Below are 21580 nucleotides of genomic sequence, written 5' to 3'. Positions count from 1 at the left end.
TCTCTCTCTCTGTCTCCAAACCCCGCCCTGTCTCCAAAAACCTCCAACCACAGAAATGCCCATGACCATGACTACATGGTATTTAAACTGCCCTGAGGAGATTGGCTATGTGGTTATCTGATTCCTCCCCCTTTCTCCTCTCTGGGAGCTGGAAGACCATCCAGGAATATTTTACCAATAAACTTAGACTTTTAATTCTTAATTAGCTTGGCTTAGTTTGCTGTGTTGGTGGAGAGACTTAACCTTTAGCTATCTGCATTTGTTTTTTTTTTTCTTGGAGAAGTCTTCCATGGAGGTGTGTGTCTTTCCCAGAGTGTTTGGAATGATGGCCCGTGGGTACTTCCTTAGTAGCTCTTAGTGCTTTCATGTGGCAGAATCCTGCAGAAGAACCAGGTGCAATGGTACCTTCCCACTCTTTGTCTTTTGAAGATCTTTATATGTGTGTTAGCCATTGGGGCCAACACATCATATCTCCCTATTCCTAATTTCTGAATAGGATACTGACAACTGAACAGTGACAGTTTGTTATAGGAAGCCACTTGTTTATTCCCAGCTGCTCAGCCCCGAAATAATCACACAGAAACCATATTATTTACAATACTGTTTGGCCAATAGCTTAAGCGTATTTCTGGCTAACTCATATCCTAAATTAACACATCTCCATTAATCTGTGTATCACCACGAGGCTGTGGCTTACTCGGTAAAGTTCCAGCATCTGTCTCTGGCAGGGCTATGTGGCTTCTCACTGACCCTGCCTTCTTTCTCCCAGCATTTAGTTTAGTTTTCGCCACCTACCTCTGTTCTGCCCTGCTCAGACGAATGCAGATTCTTTATTCATTAACCAATAAAAGCAACACATAGACAGAAGGACCTCTGTACCAATAGTTCTCCTGACATGAGCACTGATTGGTCACAGCCTTATCATGTGGGTCCACTTCCATCTTGGCACACTGACCAATAGGCTACCAGATAGGTCTCTCTCCCTTCTTTTAAAAATCTTTGACTTTTAACACATAGTTTTTTAATATTTTGGATTAGAACATTTGGAGATTGTGAACACCATTGGTCCCAGTACTTTGAGACATTTAGTGGTTTTAGAGACGATACCAGTTACCTTTTTTATGTTGCCCAGAGTGTCAGTGTGATGCTACAGATTATCATGATGATTGTTGACTCGGTCTAAAAATGCCAGAAATTAATTTTGCAGATAGTTTATCAAAAGTCGCTCCTCTGAAGTCGGTGAGCCCAGCTGATTACAGGTGGTCCCTCCTTTTTCTGACTAAATCTGATGGACATAACATCAAGAGATTTATCAACTAATTTTTGTCCTAACCTGATACAGTTTCTGTAGGAAGGTCATTTCTCTGAAGTTGCAGGACTTGGTTTAGGGGTACACAGACTTTTTTTTCCCCAGTAAGTCTTTCAACAACTGGCTGAAAAATTTCCAGCCATTTTGTAACTGGATTAGGCATCTCTCTGTAAGGGTCAAGCATCCTCCATTAACAAATACCAGCTGCTGGTGCTTTTCATTTGCATCTCAGGCACTTGTAAATTTCTTAATCCCTGACTTTCCTGCTTCATTGTTCCCAGTAAACACTAAATACTCTCTTAAATACCTAAGCTTTGCTCTTTGATTCTGAGCTTGAAGTCATTTCTACAGTTGCTTAAACACAATGTCAGTGTGTTTAAGAAATGAGAAATGCCCCCATAGGCTCAGGCATTGGAACACTTGGTCCCCAGTTGGTACCACTGTCTGGATAGGTTATGGAGAAAGTTTGTCACTGGGGCTGTTAAAAGTGTACAGCCCATTCCAGCACAGTCTCTTCTACCTGATGCACTTTCTTAGCCTCCTGTTTCTGCTACCAGGTCTACCACTAGGTGCTTTGCCTTCCTGCTGTCTCTCTGGAACCATAACTCCAAATAAACCCTTTCTTCTATAAACTGCTTTGGTCATGGTGTTGTATCAGAGTAACAGAATAGATTTTTGTTGTTGTTGTTTTTTGCTTTTCAGGACAGGGTTTCTCTGTGTTGCTTTGGAGCCAGTCCTGGAACAAGCTCTTGTAGACCAGGCTGCCCTCGAACTCACAGAGTTTCTCCTGCCTCTGCCTCCCAAGTGGTGGGATTAAAGGTGTGCACCACCACCACTTGGCAACAGAATAGAAATTAATACAAGATTCAAGTGTACGATGATGCTGGATGAAGAACTTTTTATTGACACCATAACATCATGTCTCTGTGTTGAGGCCATGTCTGTCTCAGCCTCTGCCAAGTGGGTAACTAGGTCATTGTTACCTGCAAACTTGAATTGCTATAGACTGCCTTTGGCAACCTTGTTCCATCTCACTTCCAGGATTGCGAGGAGGAAAGTACAGGCACTCTTCTCACGTGCATCCCTATTTCTCTGGCTCCCCACCCTGCTAAGGAGAAGCCGTCTGTTCTCTGGGTATGCTATTGTAGTGTGAAGATACAGGAGGCTCGCTAAGGTGGTCTGGTAGGATCAGTCTCCAGTGCTGTTCTCACCTCAACTCTCTCATTCCCATCCAAGGAGACTACCAGGATGCTCAGGCTCAGCTGCATCCTGTGAGGAGCACACCTGTGTCAGTCAATTCCATGGCTCCAAAGACCCACATCTTTAGTCCACTTCTGCCCTTAAGGCCACATGCCTCCTATTTCACCCTCCTGGTACCACTAAGATGTCCCAGTCATTAGATGCCCTACTTTATTCCATCTTCTTACCACGTGCTCTTCTGTCTATGCCCATCTTGGCCCAGCCCCTCAGCTGAAACCACAGGTCTCATTAAATCCTGTGTGAACCCTTCATTTCAGCAAACTCTGCTGCAAAATCTTTTTGTGTGACTGCTGTTGAAGCCACACCCTTCTGGACCAGATTATCCTTTGAGTTGTTGACTTTACCTTCTCTCACTGAGGCATCAGCAGTGTGAGATGCTGTTTGGATCCAGGGCATGGTCAGTGCAGAATTACTGGATAAGTTTATCTGAAACTACAGTTTCGAATAGCATTTTCAAGTCAGAATAAGAAATGTGTCTGTTCGGTTCTCAAAAGGCAAAACCAGTATAGAGTAATGCACACAGCACAGAGCAAATACTAAAACATTATTAAATGAAATAAAGAATAATGAAACTAAAGGAAAATTATCATTTCGGTTGCTGTATACTTAAGAATTTTAGTTGTTTTTCTGTTAGGAATTGTAGTGTATTGGTGCTTCTGTTTTTCCTGCTGCTAGTACAACCTACCTGAGAAACCTTAATATCTTAGAAAAGATTTTATTTAGTTCATAATTTCAAAGCTAAAAGCTAAGGATTGGGCAATCTTTTTCATTTATCCTGCACTGATGGCCTATTTGCCATCAATGAGACAAACACCAGAAATTTTAGGGCAGGTGTGTGATGGAGGTAGAGAGGGGGCTCACTTGGTGAAGCAGGAAGTAGTAGACTGCCATATTTTGCCAGATCACCCCAGCCTGGCCATTGGTAGCCCCTGTGTGATGGCTCCGCAGAGCCCATCCTTGAACAGGTTTTCATTGTGAGTTTAGTGGTTGTTTGTAAGTCCTTGTAAGTCCCTTTGAAGAAATCTCCCATCAATCTATAGGAGAAAACAGCCTTAAAACCTGACCAATGTCACTGTTGTCACTGTTTGCGCTTGCATCATTGCCTTTGATATGATTTTTTATGATTTATTTTTATCTTTTTCATTATACATTCCAACCTCAGTTCTCCCTCCCAGCCCTGCTTCCTAAGAGCGACACAAGGATGGCCCTGGGAAGGGGAATTAGATACTGCTTCCCTGGAAAGACAGGCTGTTGGTTGTCTGCCAGCTCCTGGTCCCTGTGCTTGGGAAGGAAAAATCCAGGCCCAGGAGGTGGAATTCCTTGCTGCAGGCAGCTCGATGATCTCGTCAGGTTCTGTAACCGAGGGTCTTTTAGCCTATGTTCCACAGGTTCGAGAAACCCCAACTCTGCATGTGTACCATTTTCAGAAGTATGTAGCTTCCTTTCATTAGATTTTTGTGAACATCTTACCCAACGAAGACACACCATGTCCTGTGCTTTCTTCTTCCTTTATATTTGTGCTTTTGTGAAGGAGATAGGTCATGTGCAGGTTCCTCTGACCATGCTTTCTGCCTGAGAAACCATGTACTATTTTGCTGTGCTTTTTATACTATGAAAAAATTAGGCAACCCGTTGGCTAGAGAGTTGCCGTTTGAGGAAAACTGAGGCAGTCTGCTCTTGTGTATCTGTTTTAGACTGACCATTTAGAGTGGCCATGTAGTGATTTTGAAGATGAATCTACATTAAGCGGTAAATGGAGCCTCTCTTTAGAAAGAGACTTCTGTGTTTTTTTGTGTGTGCTGGAAAACATTACATCATACAGCCATATAGAATGTCAGGACACATTCTTTGCATAACTTTCCCCCTTAGTCATGACTTTGGTTTAAGTTTAGGCTAGTGAACAAAACAGGGATGGTTATAAAAATTCTTGTTATATAAGAACGCATTTTCCTACTTATTTGATCACTTTGCCTGAGACAGTTATTTTCTTAATGTCATATTTCTAAAGAAATAAACCCTGTTTTGTGATATACTGGAATTTTTGATAGATTGAATAAGTATAACATTCAAAACCTTAACACTCTGTTATGAAAACAGTTACTAATTGTGCTCTGTTATCACAAATACCACATTTTACAAATAGTGTGTGTGTGTGTGTGTGTGTGTGTGTGTATGCAGGTGTGTGTTTCTATGTAAACAATCAAATATGCTGTGTACATATTTCATTTTGTCTTTTAGAGAAAGTCCCTGCAGTCATCCAATCCCCCCTTCCCAATTAGTAGAGAGTATTTTTATGTGATTTTCATATTGGTAAGCTAAAACATATGATTACTATTTTATGTGGGAGAAAATTCTCTGAATTTACACCTGTGAATATAAACTACTCTTGATTCTTTTACATTTTAAAAAGTTTCTGAATTCCTAGCATAGGAAAGATGAACTCCTTATTAAATATTCAGGTCAAGTTGTATTGACACAAGTAACAAAAAAACAGGGCTTAAAAGTTTTGGTATATTCCTATGTGTGTGTGTTTATACTTGATTTTTCAACTGATATTGATGTCATTTGTTACAATACAACAATTTATTTTAACTATAAGAAGAAATGAAAGTATTTGGGAATAGATACAGTATGACACTCATAAAGTGCAGAATAGGCTAACTTTTAGAGTCTTATTTTTAGTATCGGTTTAGAAAAATGACTGTAGTAAGAGCAATAGAACCCTGGTGGAGCATATGCACTCTGAAGTGTGGATGGTGCTCGCAGAAATTAGAGCAGGGTATTTCTTTGCACCAGTGAAAACGTCAGAGTGGTTCCGTGCAGACTAAACCCACACTACAAACCCAGAGCTCTGAGGCATGTTTCGCCTTTGACAGAATCAGGATTGCAGAAGTCACTGCCAGCTTCCTTCCATGACCAGTTTCAGTTGGCATGACTGTGGGGTCCTTCCTGCCTTCTTACACAGCAGGGCTACCCAAAGTAACCCGACATTAAGGAGTTATTTTTCTTGCTTCTGTTTCTGTGTCTCTTAACAAAGAAAATAACCACAGTCTATGACCAGTTGGCATTGTATCCTTTTGTTTGTTTTCTCCGTCTCTCTTCCTGGAGCAGGAGCTATAGACAGCCGTGACCTGGGATTTTGTTGTTCGGTCTAGCCTCAAACTCAAGGTGATCCTTCCAACTCAGTTTCGCTTCTGTTGGGATTACAAGTGTGAGCCACTCTGCCTGGTTTGGACTATGTATTTCTCTATAAAACTAACTTCTTGTGTGGATTGGTTGGAAATGTTGTGTTTCATGAAGAGAAGCTCCTGTTGATTCTGCACTTGAAAGTGTGAGCAATTGCAATATTAAAGTCAAATGTAGTCATTTGGCTTGGACAATGGTAATGAGAACGTAGATAATATTCCGCCTACACTCTGCCAGGCTTTATATGGGATGAAAATTCAGCTAAAAAATTTGACCAAGCTTTACATTTTCAGTATCTATTTATATATCATAATAATGTCTTCATTATTATCATTATTATTTTCTTGAGGTGTTGATAAACTATCATCAAACTTGCTTACCACGTCACATTGGCCCAACCAACACCAATCTTTTTTTTCTCTCTCTCAACTGAAAAATAGCCTTCTGCTTAGTTAAAGACCTATTTTGTTTAATCGAACAATCCTATGTTTGTCACTTTAGACTGAAATGGACACGTGTGTCTGTTCTCCACTACCCATCCCATACTGGTACATGGATCTGAGCCACCTAGGACTGGTGGGAAGTGTTCGGTCCTGTTTGTCTAATGGCAGAACAGGGAATACGCTGATGGTCCCTTCGTAATCATGGTTTCTGTGTTGTGTCTAGTTGGTACTCTATAAACAGGTATGGAAGGAAGTGACGGACTTGTCATCAAATGATGCCTTTACTCATTTGTATTACTTGGAATATGATTGGATGGACGAGGCAAATCTCTCCAAAGGGAAATGAAGGTTCAGGCACAATCTAAAGGTATAGATTTAGATTGGTGCAGTTAGAAGGAAGAGTTACAGTGCAGAGTGGCGGGACTGATTCCATAGGAGTGTATAGGAGAAGGGCACAGTTCGATAGTGGCAGAGCTGAAATTTGGATTTGATTGACCTAGTTTGTGAGCAAGGAAAAACAAGATGTCCTGAAAGTTCCAAACAATGCAATTAGAGTTAATTGTCTTTATGCCCTCTTTTCTTCGCTCTGAAGGAATGTAATTGTAAAGGATTTTATATCAAGAGACACAATAATAGCATCCCTTAATTGATTCAATAAAGGTATATTTCATAATTAATTCCATTTTCCCTCCTTGAATGAGAAAATCCATAGATAGGATTGAACACTAATTCACCTCCTAATATCCAATTTCCCCCCCCAGCCTCATTCTCCTGAGCGCCGGATCTCTTGATAAGGGGTGACAGTTGGCTCTGAGGCGGTTAAAATTTTACTTGCAGTGAAATAGAAAATCTCATTACCTTACCAATGCTCAGATCCCTGGAGGTGTGGTATTGGAGTTGATAAGACCATGGAAAAGCAATTTAAGAAATCTATGCAATCTCTTGCAATTTGGGAAATTTAACTAATTGGTTTTCATCTGTGGCTGAATATGTTGCACTTGGAATGATTTCTATCTGAAAGCGTTGTTTCCAGCAATTCATAGTCATTTTAGCTCTCTCATAAACTTGTGCTGCCTTGTGTCTCATCTCTAGTGGCCTCCTGTGTCAGAGCAGAAAGGGCTCACAGGTATTGAAGTGGTGATAAAAAGTTAAGCAAATTGCATCAAAGATTGCTTCACATAAATGAATGTGATTCCTGACCATTTCACAGCATATTTAGACAATACCAGATAGTGGCTCCTTTTAATCTATCTTGTGGTCATGATGGAGATTTGTTTTGTTTTTGTTATTGGGTTAAAAGATTTTTTTGATAAAATTTCATGGGTGGGGGCCGGGCGGTGGTGGCGCACGCCTTTAATCCCAGCACTTGGGAGGCAGAGGCAGGAGGATCTCTGTGAGTTCGAGACCAGCCTGGTCTACAAGTGCTAGTTCCAGGACAGGCTCCAAAACCACAGAGAAACCCTGCCTAGAAAAACAAACAAACAAAAAAAAATTCATGGATGGTACAACAAAACAAACAGAAAAAAACAAAAACAAAAACCCAGAAACATATTTCCCCTTGGCTACCAAGGAAGTTCCTTTTATAAAATGTGGACTTGAACTATCAATTTAGTCATGACTTATTATTCAGAAGTAATGGCAAAATGGATAATTATATATAGTAAAATAAAAAAAAGCATGGCAGCCTATGCTTTTCTGAATACTACTTCATTCAGCTAGTAAATTAATGCTGTTTTTTTTTCTTATCATTTTTACACCAATGATTTGGGCTCTGACAGTGTTTGTAACTCTTTATTTACTTCCATTTGGGAAAGCCCTGGTGGAGTTCTGTCTTTGTCGAGAGAGCCAAGCGTCCTGAGGAAAATGGAGCTTTTGTGTGCTATTTAGTACTCACCAGCTTTTTCTCTGTCTTCTCATTAGTCAGCAGTCACCAGAGGACCTTGCGCGTGTGCCCCCCAACTCCACCAGCAACATCTTGAACAGGCTGCTGGTCAGTTATGATCCCAGGATAAGACCGAACTTCAAAGGTTTGTTATCTCTCTGCACTCCCAACCCCCTTCGATCTTCTGCTTTAAAACTCAGCTCCACCTATCTAACACTGTGCTGCTAATGCAAGAAGGAATAGGATTTCATGTTAGCTTTTAACTGTCCGGTAGGGTGCTGAGCATCAGAAAAACTTAATGCTAAAACTACACTTTGCTATTAAGAAAACCATAATTCTAATAACTTTATATAGTTAGCAGTTGAAAAAGTGAAAAGGTGTGTCCTGTGAATGAAAAGGCTGCTCTCTAAGATGGATTTCTTAAGTACTATGTGTCCCTAACCTCAGTGATTTAAAGATCAGTCTAATGTCTGTTAATAGACACAACAGTTAGTAATTTGTACAGTAGCCATTTACTCAGGGAAAAGAACAATTACAATTGTATGTAAGTTCTTTTATTAGTATTTCATATTTATAAAAATACTTCTTTTGCTCAAAGAAAGATGGCCACCATGTTTTAAAAAATACATTAACTTTGTGAATGCAGATCTCCAGGACAGAAGTTATTATTTCAGCCAAGCAGTCCACTTGTCACAGTTTTAAGGAAAAATAAAGCCACGCTTAAAATAAAAAGCTTTGTGACCTGGTTGCATTTTTGTTACAAAGCTTTCAAGAAATCTTCTTGATAAATTCAGAAACCCTGCGTGAAGCATGCTCTCTGGAAGACCATAATCCTTGCTGTTGGGAAAGGCCAGACATCAGATTAGCATTATAAGGCTTCATATTTTTTTTCCCTTTGCAGAAAAAAAAAAAAATGTCTGCAGCTGCTTCTAGTCAACTAGCGTTCTGCAGCTATGTTGTAAAAACAGGGATTTTGTTCATTATCGGAGCCTATTCAGTCACTCTCCCTAGCAGCCGCAGCCTGGGCTGTCACATGCCTACCGCGCATGGCTTCACACCTGTTTCTCATCAGCCGTGCTTATGAGGCTAAAGGCTAAATTCACGTGTTCCCTTTGATAGGCACAATGAGTTAGAAAAGAAAGAAAATTGCAACATTATACCTCGGCTCTCACTCCATGAACTTCCAAATTATTTTCCAACAGGTCAGACAGAAATCTTTATAATGGCTCCATTACAAGTCTGATTAGCTTTGTGCTTTGATGAAATAAAATGGAAAGTTAGCAGTTATCAGTAAAATTCCTTGAATACTGTGATAGCAATTAATTTAAAGATTTGAAATGATTAGAAAATGCAAGAAAATTAAACATCTTAAAAGTAAATTTTACAGACTAATTTAGTAAGTATTTAATTTAGTATACTAATTTAGTAACTAATTTACTAAGTATTAAGTTATGCAGGTCTCAATTAAAACACGTATTACAGAGTTTATGCAACTGAAAGAGGAATATTTATGCAAGTTAAAAAAGAAATATTTCTGGATAATGCATGCCAATAAATATAACTGAAGTTAAGTTTCATTTGTCTTAAAATTTATATTCAGAAAATGAAGTCAATAGCAATCGTCAACATGTTATATTAAAAACAAAGTTTTTGCATGGAAATGTATGTTTTAAAATGCAAAAATTAAATAAGTATACCATATTATAAGAATTATCACCAAGGGTTTTACAACTGCTAAATTTACTTTTAATTTTTATTCATAGGTATTCCTGTTGATGTAGTAGTCAACATTTTTATTAATAGTTTTGGATCCATTCAAGAAACAACAATGGTAAGATGATAATTTCGTAGTTATAATCCTCAAGCCTTCGGTCAGACGACAGTGGAAACCACTAAAACGGAAAAATATGGAGTGACTGTGGAGAAAAATGCGCGTAGCCTAGCATGGAAAATTACAAATTCCCAGGTTGTCTTAAACAAGACCTTTCAACACCTATGTAATTTTGCAATTCAAATTTAGCCTTGAAACTTTCAGACTTAAGAAATATGTATTCACTCTGAAAAACTGTATGCTGTCTTGGGAAATGTTTTATGTACCTAAACACTCTCTCTCCCTTTTCTTCTCTCTTCCCTCCCTCTCCCACTTCTCCCTCTTCCCTCCCTCTCCTTCTCCTCTCCCCCCTCCTCTCTTCCCCTTCTCCCTCTCTCTCTCTCTCTCCTCTCCTGCTTCCAGCCCCTGTTCCTCCGTGAGTGCACACTTGCACATGCCCATTGGCTTCTTCAGCCATTCCCCCTTTCTCCTCTTTATTGTTGAGACAGGCTTTCCACTGAACCTGAAGCTCACTGATTCAGCTAGATTCAGCAAGTCCCAGGCATCCTTCCATGTCCACCTCCCTAGTACTGGGATTACAGATGTGGACCACTGTTTGCTGGCTTCTTATGTGGGTTTTTTCAGGATCTGGACTCAAGCCTTTGCGTTCATTGTGAACACTTTATAGAGTGAGCCATTATTGCCCCAGACCACCCCAACCAAGAAGCCATTTGAATGAGAAGCTCATTGAGACATTCTCGGGTCTATATGAAGTAATGAAAATTCCCAGGAAGCACTCTTTCCTTTTAGTTTTTAGATGTGTGAATTTGTAGGTAACGTTTTAAGTTTGGGGAGGAGTCTTGTTTTCCTTTATGCTAATTTTGAGAGAACTGGGATGACCAATGTGGGAGAAATTATTTTCCTAAAACATGCCTGAAATTCCTGGCAGAGGAACAAGCACAGAGGATGAAGGGGGAGCTCTGTCTGCGATCCTGAAGAAAACAGAAGTTGTAGATTCTCTCAAGTATGGGTATTTTAATTGGCAACCTCTACACACATCTTAAAAAGCCCTTCAGCAAAATCTACACTATGTTCCTGCTCTCAGACAAGCAGGTGTTTGCGTGGAATCCTCTCCTTTTGGACAAGCAAAATACTGAAGTGATACTGATTAAGCTGGAGGAAAACACTTTCCTTTGTTTTATTTCTTGGGTTACTTATATTTTAAGTGATGCTGGCAGGTTTGATTGTAATGGTAGCAGAGCTACTACAATATTCTGTAATCTTCCAGAATATCTCAGGCTCAGACTGTGGAAAGAATGATCTAAAGTGGTCACTCCTTCATTTTTAGCTACAGAGCTGTAGTATTTTGGTTTAATAGACCAACTGTGTTGTGTTTACTTTCTAAGAGGTTTAGTAGCAACTGTGATGGGCTTATTCTTGTGGAAGTTCATATTTCAGCATATATAAGCTCCTGAGAAGTTGATAGTCATAGTTAGATATATGGTATACATAATGGATACACACACACACGCACACACATACACACATGTATATATGTAAAAAGAGTAAGAGGGAAGAAGACAATTATTTAAAAGACTTGGGATCGAATCCAAGTCTCACTTAAACAGCATAGATGTACATTACAGGTCACTAAAACACAGTGTTTTATACAACTCTGAAATATACTGTCATTTGTCACTTAGGAGAAAGGTGTAGCTCTTAATTCATTTCAAAGATGTTTCATCAAGACAAACTCTTCATTTTCCAAGAGTAAGAGATGGTTTTTGAAAGTGAAAATTTGAGGGTTCTGTTTGGTGTCCTTGGTCTCTGCATTCCGAAATCCCTGTACCTTAGAGTTCACCCTTGGCCCCTGAAACTAATTATAAAGCACTGCTCTCAAGAGTTGGCCTTCTCTTGGAAATATTCTGACTCTTCTTGTTGCTCATCTCGTATCCGAAAACAGGTCTATAAACTCTGGGGGCAGATAATTAAATGGTCTGTTTTTGGTCGTTGATTTTTTTTTCATGTACGTGACGTAACCCAAGTGTTTGACTCTGAGACACATTTACCAAGTAGATTTGTTCTACCCCTCAACTTGCTCTTCTCAGTGCTGGCTTCTTATGTAGCTACAAAGCTTTAGAGGTGTGTCTTTTGAGGGTGTCATATATTATATACCTTCTCTGGACATTTGCTAAGTATTGTTGCTTATCAGGAAAAGATATACCTCTCTCTCTCTCTCTCTCTCTCTCTCTCTCTCTCTCTCTCACACACACACACACACACACACACACACACGTCTTCTAAGAAAAATTGTAACTAGACTGACCAGTCCTTCTGTTTGTTTTTGTTTTTTGTTTTTTTTTTTTTTTATCATGAACAGTGGTCATAAGAGATAGAGCTGACTCTGGAGTCATTCAGGGGAATTCATACATGGGCAGGAGTGACAGCTTGTTAGGGGTGACAGTGATGGCTGCTTAGCGAAAGCAAGCTAATAGAAACACAATTCTCCCCCAAGCAAGAAGCTGGGAAAGCAGAAAGGTTGGCTTCATCATCATGTTGCTTGCATATTCACAACAGTGTGATGCTGAATATTTGAGTTGTCATCAAAAGACTTGAACTTGAGCCTCCTGTGCCCTTGTTGTGTGACACCTTGCAAACAGGAGAGACTAAAATACAGAGCGGCAGTGTTTTGGCAAGCCTCCTAAAGTTTCAGTGATGATAACTTATTGCTTGTCTCACTCTTGCAAGTGGCTAGAACAGGTGCTAAAGAGCATGAAATAGCTTCAACGGGACTTGCAGTTTTGTCAATTAATGAACTAGCCTCTTCCCTCTGAGAACAATAGAAACCTTAACATTTTGGAAGTCCAACATTTCACCCACTTTTTTTCAGGATAGACAGTTAGTTGTTTATTCAAATCTCAATGCAACACATGGAGCTGGGGTCTGGATAGGACATTAATTCAAGTGGCAGACAGATGTGGGGGCGGCTTCTGAAAGGAGAGGGGCAGCTCTTCCCTCCAGTGCATAAAATTTGCATAGCAACCTTTGTCAAATGCTCTCAGCACTAAGGAGGTGAAGCAGGGAGTGGGGGGATTCTCCCAGGTTGTTCATTCATTTGTTTTTATTTTGGATGTTGCTGCATAAACTAAGTCATCTCAATATCTTTGCAAATTGAAGTTGTGTAGTGAAGGAAGCTCCACAACCGTATCAGTCTTCCCTCCCCTGTTCTTATCTCTGTGAAGCTGTAGTTTCGGGCCTGTTGTTTGGTCTCACTCTGTGTCTCTTTATGCCGACTTCCAGTGTCTGTGCGGTTTGCTTGCTGCACCTTAGTTGTCCTAAGCTGCCGTTACCTATGCTGTAAGTGATAATTGCTGACATTAATAGCGACATCACACAGAACAACAAACAAACATTACCTCCCCAATGTGAGACTGCCAGAAGGAACGATTCTGCTTTCACCGCGTTCTGTGGTACTGTTTGTGGCAAATGAAGTAAGAGCCCTCAAAGCCATGAGAAGATTGTCTAGGAAACATGTGCCCTGCAGTCACACTGTTGATACTTGTTGATTTCTCTGTTTGTTCCCTGCTGTTTACTTAAGACAGTGGGTTTTCTTAAATAAAAAGCGAACCATTACCCACTGTGGAAAATTGGGTATCATAGTTGATTGCAATAGTCCACACACGAGCACTGTATCTCATCAGAAACACACAAGAGCTCCTTCATGGAAATAAAAGCCTGTTTATACAATCCATTTTCTGTCTTTAGGCCTTCTTTGTAATTATGTTGAATTATTGCTATGCTACAATTCATGGTCCCGTCAGGTTTCCTATGCCATTCTGCTGCATGACTTTCCGTGCTTTTAATAATAGACTTCAGATCATCCTGGGCAACACAGCTGTGCTGCTTGTCAAGAGAAGGAAAAGCATGTTTGGGATCGACTTAAAGAGCTTATTTTTAATTCCTTCCAATTGCTCATCTTTGTTATTTGATTTTATCTTTTCTTGTATGTGTAGATTGAAAATCTATTTTAAATCCATTCTTCAAAGTCCATCTCACTGTACTATTCTTTATATTCTGTTATTGGTTTTCCAGCATAGTATTATTTTTTTTAAATAATACCACATGTTTCAATTTTTCTTTACTTTTTTATCCTGATTAATTTTGTTTTCATGTTAGGTATAAAATCAGAAGTTATAAATAGTTTTTCTACTGATTTCGTTTTAAGACAAATTGCCCCACTGTGTGTGTGTGTGTGTGTGCATGTGCTACAGTATGTCTTTGGAGACCAGAGGAAATTATGAGGGAGTTGACTTTTTCCTTTGTGTGGTTTCCAGCCATTGAACTTAAGTCAGCAGGCTTGGAGGCAAGAGCCTCTGCCTGCTGAACCATATCCCTACTCCCTTGTTTCATTTTAAATTCTTAGTCTTCAAGGTTTCCCCTGTGGTTTACCGTTGCTGCCCCTGTCTTCCATGACAGGAAAGAGGCTGTGGTGGTGCCAATGGACAAGGAGTGTAGCAAATACTGTTAAATTCATAATCTTAAGAAAACGAGTGGCCGGTTCAATGCAGTGGTCACTTGTACCCGCGAGAGATATGATAAAAGAGGTAGGAAGATCGGAGTATTGATCACAACCATAGTGGAGAAAACATGGATTGCAATGCCATGTGGAAGAACCATAACCTAAAAATCTAGGTATATACTAAAGCTGAAAGAAGGAGAAAAGAATTATGTCCTCCACCGAAGCAAGCCCCGGGTGCATGCAGGAACGCATGCAGTGACCCCAACCCTAAGCGACACGTGGCATTTGAGGGTATCTCAGCAGGGAGCAGAACAAAATTTCGTGTATTTCTAACAAAATGTCTCAAGCTAATTATAATTTAATAAATAAATTAAAAAAAAAAGAATTATGTCCTCAACTTCTGAGACAAAACCAGCCTGGTGGACAGAAAGCTAGAGTTTCCTGTGGTTATTTTGATATTTTGTCTAAGACATGGAGATTATGATATTTCCCTCCACCACATTTTTGTTTATTTTGTTATGACAGCAAACAAAACGTTAATACATATGTTTCTGAATGTTTGTAAATAATGCTTTCATGGAAGTAAATCCTGCTGGAGGAATATGTGATCAAACAAAATGTATTCCTTGTCCTGCTAGAGGCTTATCCAATGGTGTCTGACTCTATGCGTGCCAAGTATGTCCCTTGATTTATACTGAGTAATTTCTAAAATATATCCTTAAAGTAAATCATACTAAGAAGTGAAAGGGGATCTATTTAAACATAAATCTTTAAAATTACAGTATCTCTTTGGCAAAGTTACTCTTTTAATGCAAGAAGGTTGAAGGAGTAAATTTGTGTTTAATGGTTTAAGTTTGGTTTTCTCTGTCTAGTTAGTCATCATTGTCAGTTCCTAGGAAGGAAGTTAAGTTTGACACTTGAAGACTGTTAAACTTTAGCACCTGTCAAACTACCACAGACTTTGCTTCTTCTCTCCTGTATTTAATAGAAATATGCTGAAGGCTGTCTGAACACACAGTCCCAGCAGGTTTCTGCTTGTCATCTACCGCTCTTCAGGTCCTTCCAAAACTCATGTATGTAAACTAAACACCAGTGCAATCGCATTAAGAGGTAGGGCCTTTGAGGATTGAAAGGGACTTAAGGTGGAGCCGCCAACAATGGCATTCATACCCATTGAAGGGGACCAGAGGGAGCCTGTTTTCCCATTTCATTTTGTCCATTTGTGAATTGGACAAATCAAGAAGTTGCTCTGAGGAACAGACCTGCATCTGACTTCCAGTCTCAGAACAGTACATTTCTGTTCCTTAGAAGTTGCATAAAGTATCGTGCTCTTACAATAGGAATGGATAAAGATGCTAATCTCAAGCGGTTTTTAGTCTGATGTTAGTAGTCTTAGTGAGGAATCGCAAGTACAAACAGGGAATTGGTGCAGGTCTGGAAAAATGTACATATTAATAAAATTAAAATAAAAAGTTCAATAGAACTTACTAACAAACTTTAAAAAGTGGTATTTTTGAGAAAAATCAGTGAATTATAAATTAAGAGTATTTAATGAGTATTTTCATAGCCCAACAACTCTCATGGGAAACTTCTGGTCGCACAAAAGCCTGTATTTGGCATCACTGTGGATTATGTTTTAAGCAATCATTGATAGAACCTTAATTATAAAGCCGCCAGATGCTGCAGTTGTTGGTCTTTATTTCCTTGCACACTAATTTCATTTCTCATCACAATGTAAAGAAAGGAAATGAGTTAACGATTACTTATATGGGAACCAGGTAAAAGTGAATCACAGAAAAGAATTTGCCTAATAAATTTTCTGAAATAAAGATAAATAGCCCTACTACTAAAATATCATTAATGAGACATAACTGGCTTTAGTGTCTCATTGTGACATGTTTTAGTGCCTTAGAGAAACAGTTTAATTTGAGTGTTAATTGGTACTGAGAATTTGGAGAACATCCATTTTCCAAATAATGAATAATAGTGAGTTACTTAAAACAAGCAATGGGTACTATTTGTCAACAAGCGCTTTAAAAACAATCAAGCCATTCCTCACGGATAACATGCTCTGTTTCTGATGGAAATTGGTTTATCACAAAATAAGCGATAGCGCTATAATTATTGTGATGGAGCAATTAAAAAGGAAAAATGACCAATTTCAAAGAAAGTTGGTAGAGAATTTGAAATGCCAATAACTAGTTTTGCATTAAGCATTAAACAAATCAGCCAGGTGGTGTTGGTGCATGCCTTTAATCCCAGCACTCGGGAGGCAGAGACTCACAGAGCCTGGTCTACAAGAGCTAGTTCCAGGACAGGCTCCAAAGCAAGTGCAGACTTTTCTCTGTTTGGTCACTCTGAAGAAGTGCAGATCTTATTTCCATGCTGTCTTTGTTTTAGTTATGTGTGCATTTTTTGGGTTGGTGTCTTCCAATAAGAGCAGCAGCTTCTTAGTGTCGCTCTTTCTGTATTGGTCTTTGTGCTGTTGTGCGGCACCTAGGGAGTTCAGGCCATGGCATGGGCAGTGTGTGGTATAACTACCATCATCTTCCAATCTCCAGGGCCTATGCCAAGCTTTCCATTTGCACGCCTTTGATGCGTTTCCATTGAAGCACTTGTCATTGTTCTTTTTTTCTCATGGGAAGCTGTTGAGTCACACTCTGTTCTGTGGTTCAGTTCTGCACAGTTCTGACTCAGTTTCATTTCTATTTAAGATAAATACATTTTGCTGGTCACTCTCAGAGTAGTCCTTGGGTCCTCAGAGTGGGCCAAGCAGGGAGGAGAGGGACCTTTTCTCCTACAGCCACCCAGCTGTGGACTCAACAAGGGTCTTTATGAAACTTCCTCTTGCCTTTCCTCTGATCAGATATCAAGAAGAGAGATTTTTTCCTGCCACTTAGATGGTGTTGACGATGCTTCTGTGTCTTTATTTCATTTTCCTTTGGTTTTTCCTCTCCCTCCCTGTTGCTTTGGCTGCCATGAGAATTTGCCTCTTGCACTAGGCTTCAACACTCTCCTCTAGGAATTATCTGGTTCTGAAAGTCAGGATTGAATCTACTGAGGCTCTTCCCCATTTTAAGCTGTGCATCCAACTGTCTCCATTTGAAGGCTGTCTGCCTCCTCGTTGCAGGCTTAGGTGCCATAAGGATCTTGCCCTCCTCCTGCTCAGAGCATTGTGCCTGTCTTTAATACTGAAAGTGTTTATCTGCATCTTTCACCTCATATTCTAGCTGCTCTCCAACTGTCCCCAGTTTATTCCACAGAGATTCTATCAGTCAGTGTCTGGGTGTCACTTGCTACTTTCTGCTTCCAAATTAGTGTCATTTTTGAAAAGTTGTTTGTAGACAGCAGGTCTTGATTGATACCTGATTTTCCTAACAGGAGGGTTTTGTTTTTTCAAGATTCCTGATGCTGTGTGGGAATTTTCTCTGGACTCTGCCAGTGTCTGCTGATAAAATACCAAGGAGAAACACTTTTAAAACTGTTGTAGCTGTTCCTTCAAAGGTTAATTTGGCATGAATTAGCCCTACAGCTTTGGAAACGGGCAGGATATGAAACTGCGATTCCAGAAGTATCAGTTTGTTTTTGGAAACTTCAATATAATGCATAATAAATCTTGAACTTTAACCCAAAACATTAGAGAGAGCTTATTCTGTAATTATGCAAAATATGCTCAAGTTAATTAAAGGTTAGCATTGCCTTAATCCCTGCAAGATATTATATTGAATGTTATTATGAAATATTGATATAATATCCTAAAAATTAATTAGCAGCAAGCAAATTGGCAGACATATCCCAGAAGGTAATTGTTTTAGTGTAAAGAATGCTAATGGGTTTTTAGAATTGCTATCTCTTTATGTATATGTACTAGCCTATTAAAACAGGAAAATCTAATATGAAAATAAAATAGAGCTTCCCTGCTCTGAAAACCTGCTAGGCAAGTTCCTGAAGCTGTACACAAAAGATGATGGGAGACTCTGTAAGTACATGCTACTCTAAATGTTATTTTGTCTATTTTTCATTCATCCCACTTCTGGCAATGATTTGATGTGTAAAATAGTAATCAAAGTAGAGCAAAACAATTGAAGCCAGACTGAAATGGCAGCCAGGTATGAGACAGGAGCTATGAGTGCAGGTGGCTACGAGGTGAGCTCTCAGTTCCCTGGCCTCCAGACAAAAGAGCAAAACAGAATGAGACACTTAAACATTACTCACCTGCAAAAGGAGGTTTTTAAAAATCTCTAATGATTAGGTGTACATTTTTGTAGTGTGCTTCACTAAATTTGCTTTCTGCATAGGAAATAACTAGCAAAGGATGTGGTAGTGGTATACCAATTAAAAAATAAATCTCCAAGTAATGAAGACTCCATCTCGGATAGTTTCATAGTAGTGTCATGGACTGAAGACGGGACTGCAGTGTTTCTTGTGTTGACCCTGGTTAAGAAGGCATTATCTATAAGGCAAGGAATACATAGTTAAGTTTATGAGCTTAACTATATATTGATGTGATGGTGTCCCTTAGCAAGGCACAGCACTTGGAGAAGGTGATTAAAATCATCTTTGAATACAGAACTTTAGAATGTCAATGATTTGGGCAGATCATGTCAGGGATGGCCAACAAATTGAGATGGAGTGCTTTTGTGTGCTTAGTATGACTTCAAGTTGAATCCCATCCTGTGCTTCGGTAAAGTACAATGGCCAAAATTTTATAGGAAATTATCTTAGCATGAGGTGTCTTAGTCGTGAAGAGGAAGTCATGAGTGAGTGTGGGGAGTCTATATCTACAAAGTTTTGTTAGAAGCATTGTGTCTCCTGGACGTTTGGAGTTGTCCCAGCTGTTTTAGTAAGTAGTTACTTAATGTTCTTTTCACTATTCCATAAGCCATAATTTATAACAGCTCTTCACTGTTACAACTAATGGTTTAAATGTATATAGGATTGCATAGGCTATATGCAAATTCTAAGCCATTTCATATAGAGATTCTGAAATCCACATGAAGCCTTGGAAATCATTACTAGTAAGTATCAAGGAACAATGGAATATGTAGAGTTATTGTATATTTGTATGCAATTACATACATTTGCTATTTTATTACCTACTTTTCTACTTAACAAAAGACAAATAGAAATGTTTTTCCTCTGCTTCTTATCTATTCTTAGTTTTCCCCTACTTTGAGAGCAGAGAAAGAATGACTGGAATTTTTAGAAGTTCTCATCTTTAGATAATGCTATCACCTGGCCAAGTGGAATTGTTTCTTAGCTGGTAACAGTAAAAATGCTTTTGTTGTTGAGAAGAGCTATAAACATACACATATATGCATTTGTTTTAATTTTAAGCAGCTATATAGATATAAGCATACAACATGCTTTCTCCCCTCCAGGACTACAGAGTGAACATTTTCCTGAGACAGAAATGGAATGACCCCAGGCTCAAGCTCCCTAGTGACTTCAGAGGTTCCGATGCGCTGACCGTAGATCCCACAATGTACAAGTGTCTGTGGAAGCCTGACTTATTCTTTGCGAATGAAAAAAGTGCCAATTTTCATGATGTAACCCAAGAAAACATCCTTCTGTTTATTTTTCGTGATGGAGATGTCCTTGTGAGCATGAGGTACCCTTTTATATTTAATTCCTGTGTGCTTATATTTCCTTTTGTCAAATCAGTGTGCCACATAAACGCATATTCAATGATTCCAATTTCTCTGCCTCTTCCCTCAGGTTGTCTATTACTCTGTCATGCCCTCTGGATTTAACTCTGTTTCCCATGGATACACAACGTTGCAAGATGCAACTTGAGAGCTGTATGTAAATAAGGCCATAAAACCTTATATCTAGACGATATATTCTATTAGTTAGTGTCTATAACTGTGGAAACCATAATGCTTTTGGTCATGTTAATACCATACTAACTATGGTAATCTTGGAGATGAGAAATCTTTCTGTTGCTGGCTTTTTAGCGAGTTGACATTGGTCAGTGTACTTCTTATTCTGAAGACTAGACTTAATTAGATTAGTAATGCAGAGAATATACACAAATTATGATCGTCTAACAACATAATTTCTCTGATCTTAATATTCTTGTCATAAAAGAGACCATTGAAATACATTTAAACCTAACCAAGTGCCTTTCTTAGGGAAGTACAGAAAAATTATGTTTTATAAATTGCATGTCTTATGTTCCTATGATTGTATTTTATAGTATATAAAAGACATACTAAATGTTATTAATTGTAATTTTCTGTAAATATATTAATTAATTTTCTATGATAAATGTCTTTATAAAATAATAAATCAGAAACCTTGAAAAATGAATATACTAATATTATAAGGAATCTTTAGCATGGATGGTTAAAGATTAAGCTATTTCTATGAATAATAATAACTTTGTAAAATATACTTGTATGTTTGTATGAATATGTTTAGTGGTTTTTTTTTTTTTTTTTTTTTTTTTTTTTGGTTTTTCGAGACAGGGTTTCTCTGTAGCTTTGGAGCCTGTCCTGGAACTCCCTTGGTAGACCAGGCTGGCCTCGAACTCACAGAGATCCGCCTGCCTCTGCCTCCCGAGTGCTGGGATTACAGGCGTGCGCCACCACCGCCCGGCCTTTGTTTAGTGATTTTTTTAATAGACTAAAATAATTCCTAACTTGTAACAATATTTCTTCCTTTCTAATAACCAGATTATGTTTTATAAGTTTATGCAAAGTTTCAGTACCATATGTGCATACATACCAGAGTATATTTAATGCGTATTTACTCAATGTTCTCATTTGATACACTGTGTAGGATTTCAGAAACCGATGGTCTTTGAGATCCAATGGTAGGTTAATCTAGGATGTAGTCCTGAGTTGTTGACACATATCCTAGATCCAGGCCCTGGACTCCTGGTTACTTTAATGAAGCTATTATGATGTTCACTTGGGTACAGTCTTACTGCTTTTTTGTCATGGTGCAGTTCTTTCAAGGAACATTGTAGTTATTTATTTTAAATCATACCTGTTTTAAAACTTTAGCTTTGTTTTGTTGTTTTTGGTTTTTCTTTTAAATTTTGTTTTGTTTTTGGGAGATATTACAAGGGCCAGAGGGTGGATGCTAGGGATGAGGTTGCAAGGGCAGAGGGTGGATGCTAGGGATGAGGTTGCAAGGGCAGAGGGTGGATGCTAGGGATGAGGTT

The 21580-nt window shown here is 38.9% G+C and overlaps 1 protein-coding gene across 1 annotated transcript in view; it reads left to right on the top strand.

The window, feature by feature from the left end:
• Positions 1-21580, top strand: part of Glrb (glycine receptor beta) — a 56635-nt gene that overhangs the window by 23394 nt on the left and 11661 nt on the right. The window contains exons 3-6 of the mRNA XM_005344135.2: positions 8119-8225; positions 9844-9911; positions 19791-20020; positions 20128-20210. Of these exons, the coding sequence (XP_005344192.1) occupies positions 8119-8225; positions 9844-9911; positions 19791-20020; positions 20128-20210 (488 nt within the window). The remainder of the gene's footprint in view (positions 1-8118; positions 8226-9843; positions 9912-19790; positions 20021-20127; positions 20211-21580) is intronic.

The sequence above is a fragment of the Microtus ochrogaster genome, chromosome 1 (genome assembly GCF_000317375.1).
Source record: "Microtus ochrogaster isolate Prairie Vole_2 chromosome 1, MicOch1.0, whole genome shotgun sequence".
Lineage (NCBI taxonomy): Eukaryota > Metazoa > Chordata > Mammalia > Rodentia > Cricetidae > Microtus > Microtus ochrogaster.
This window is presented reverse-complemented; position numbering and strand designations above follow the sequence as displayed.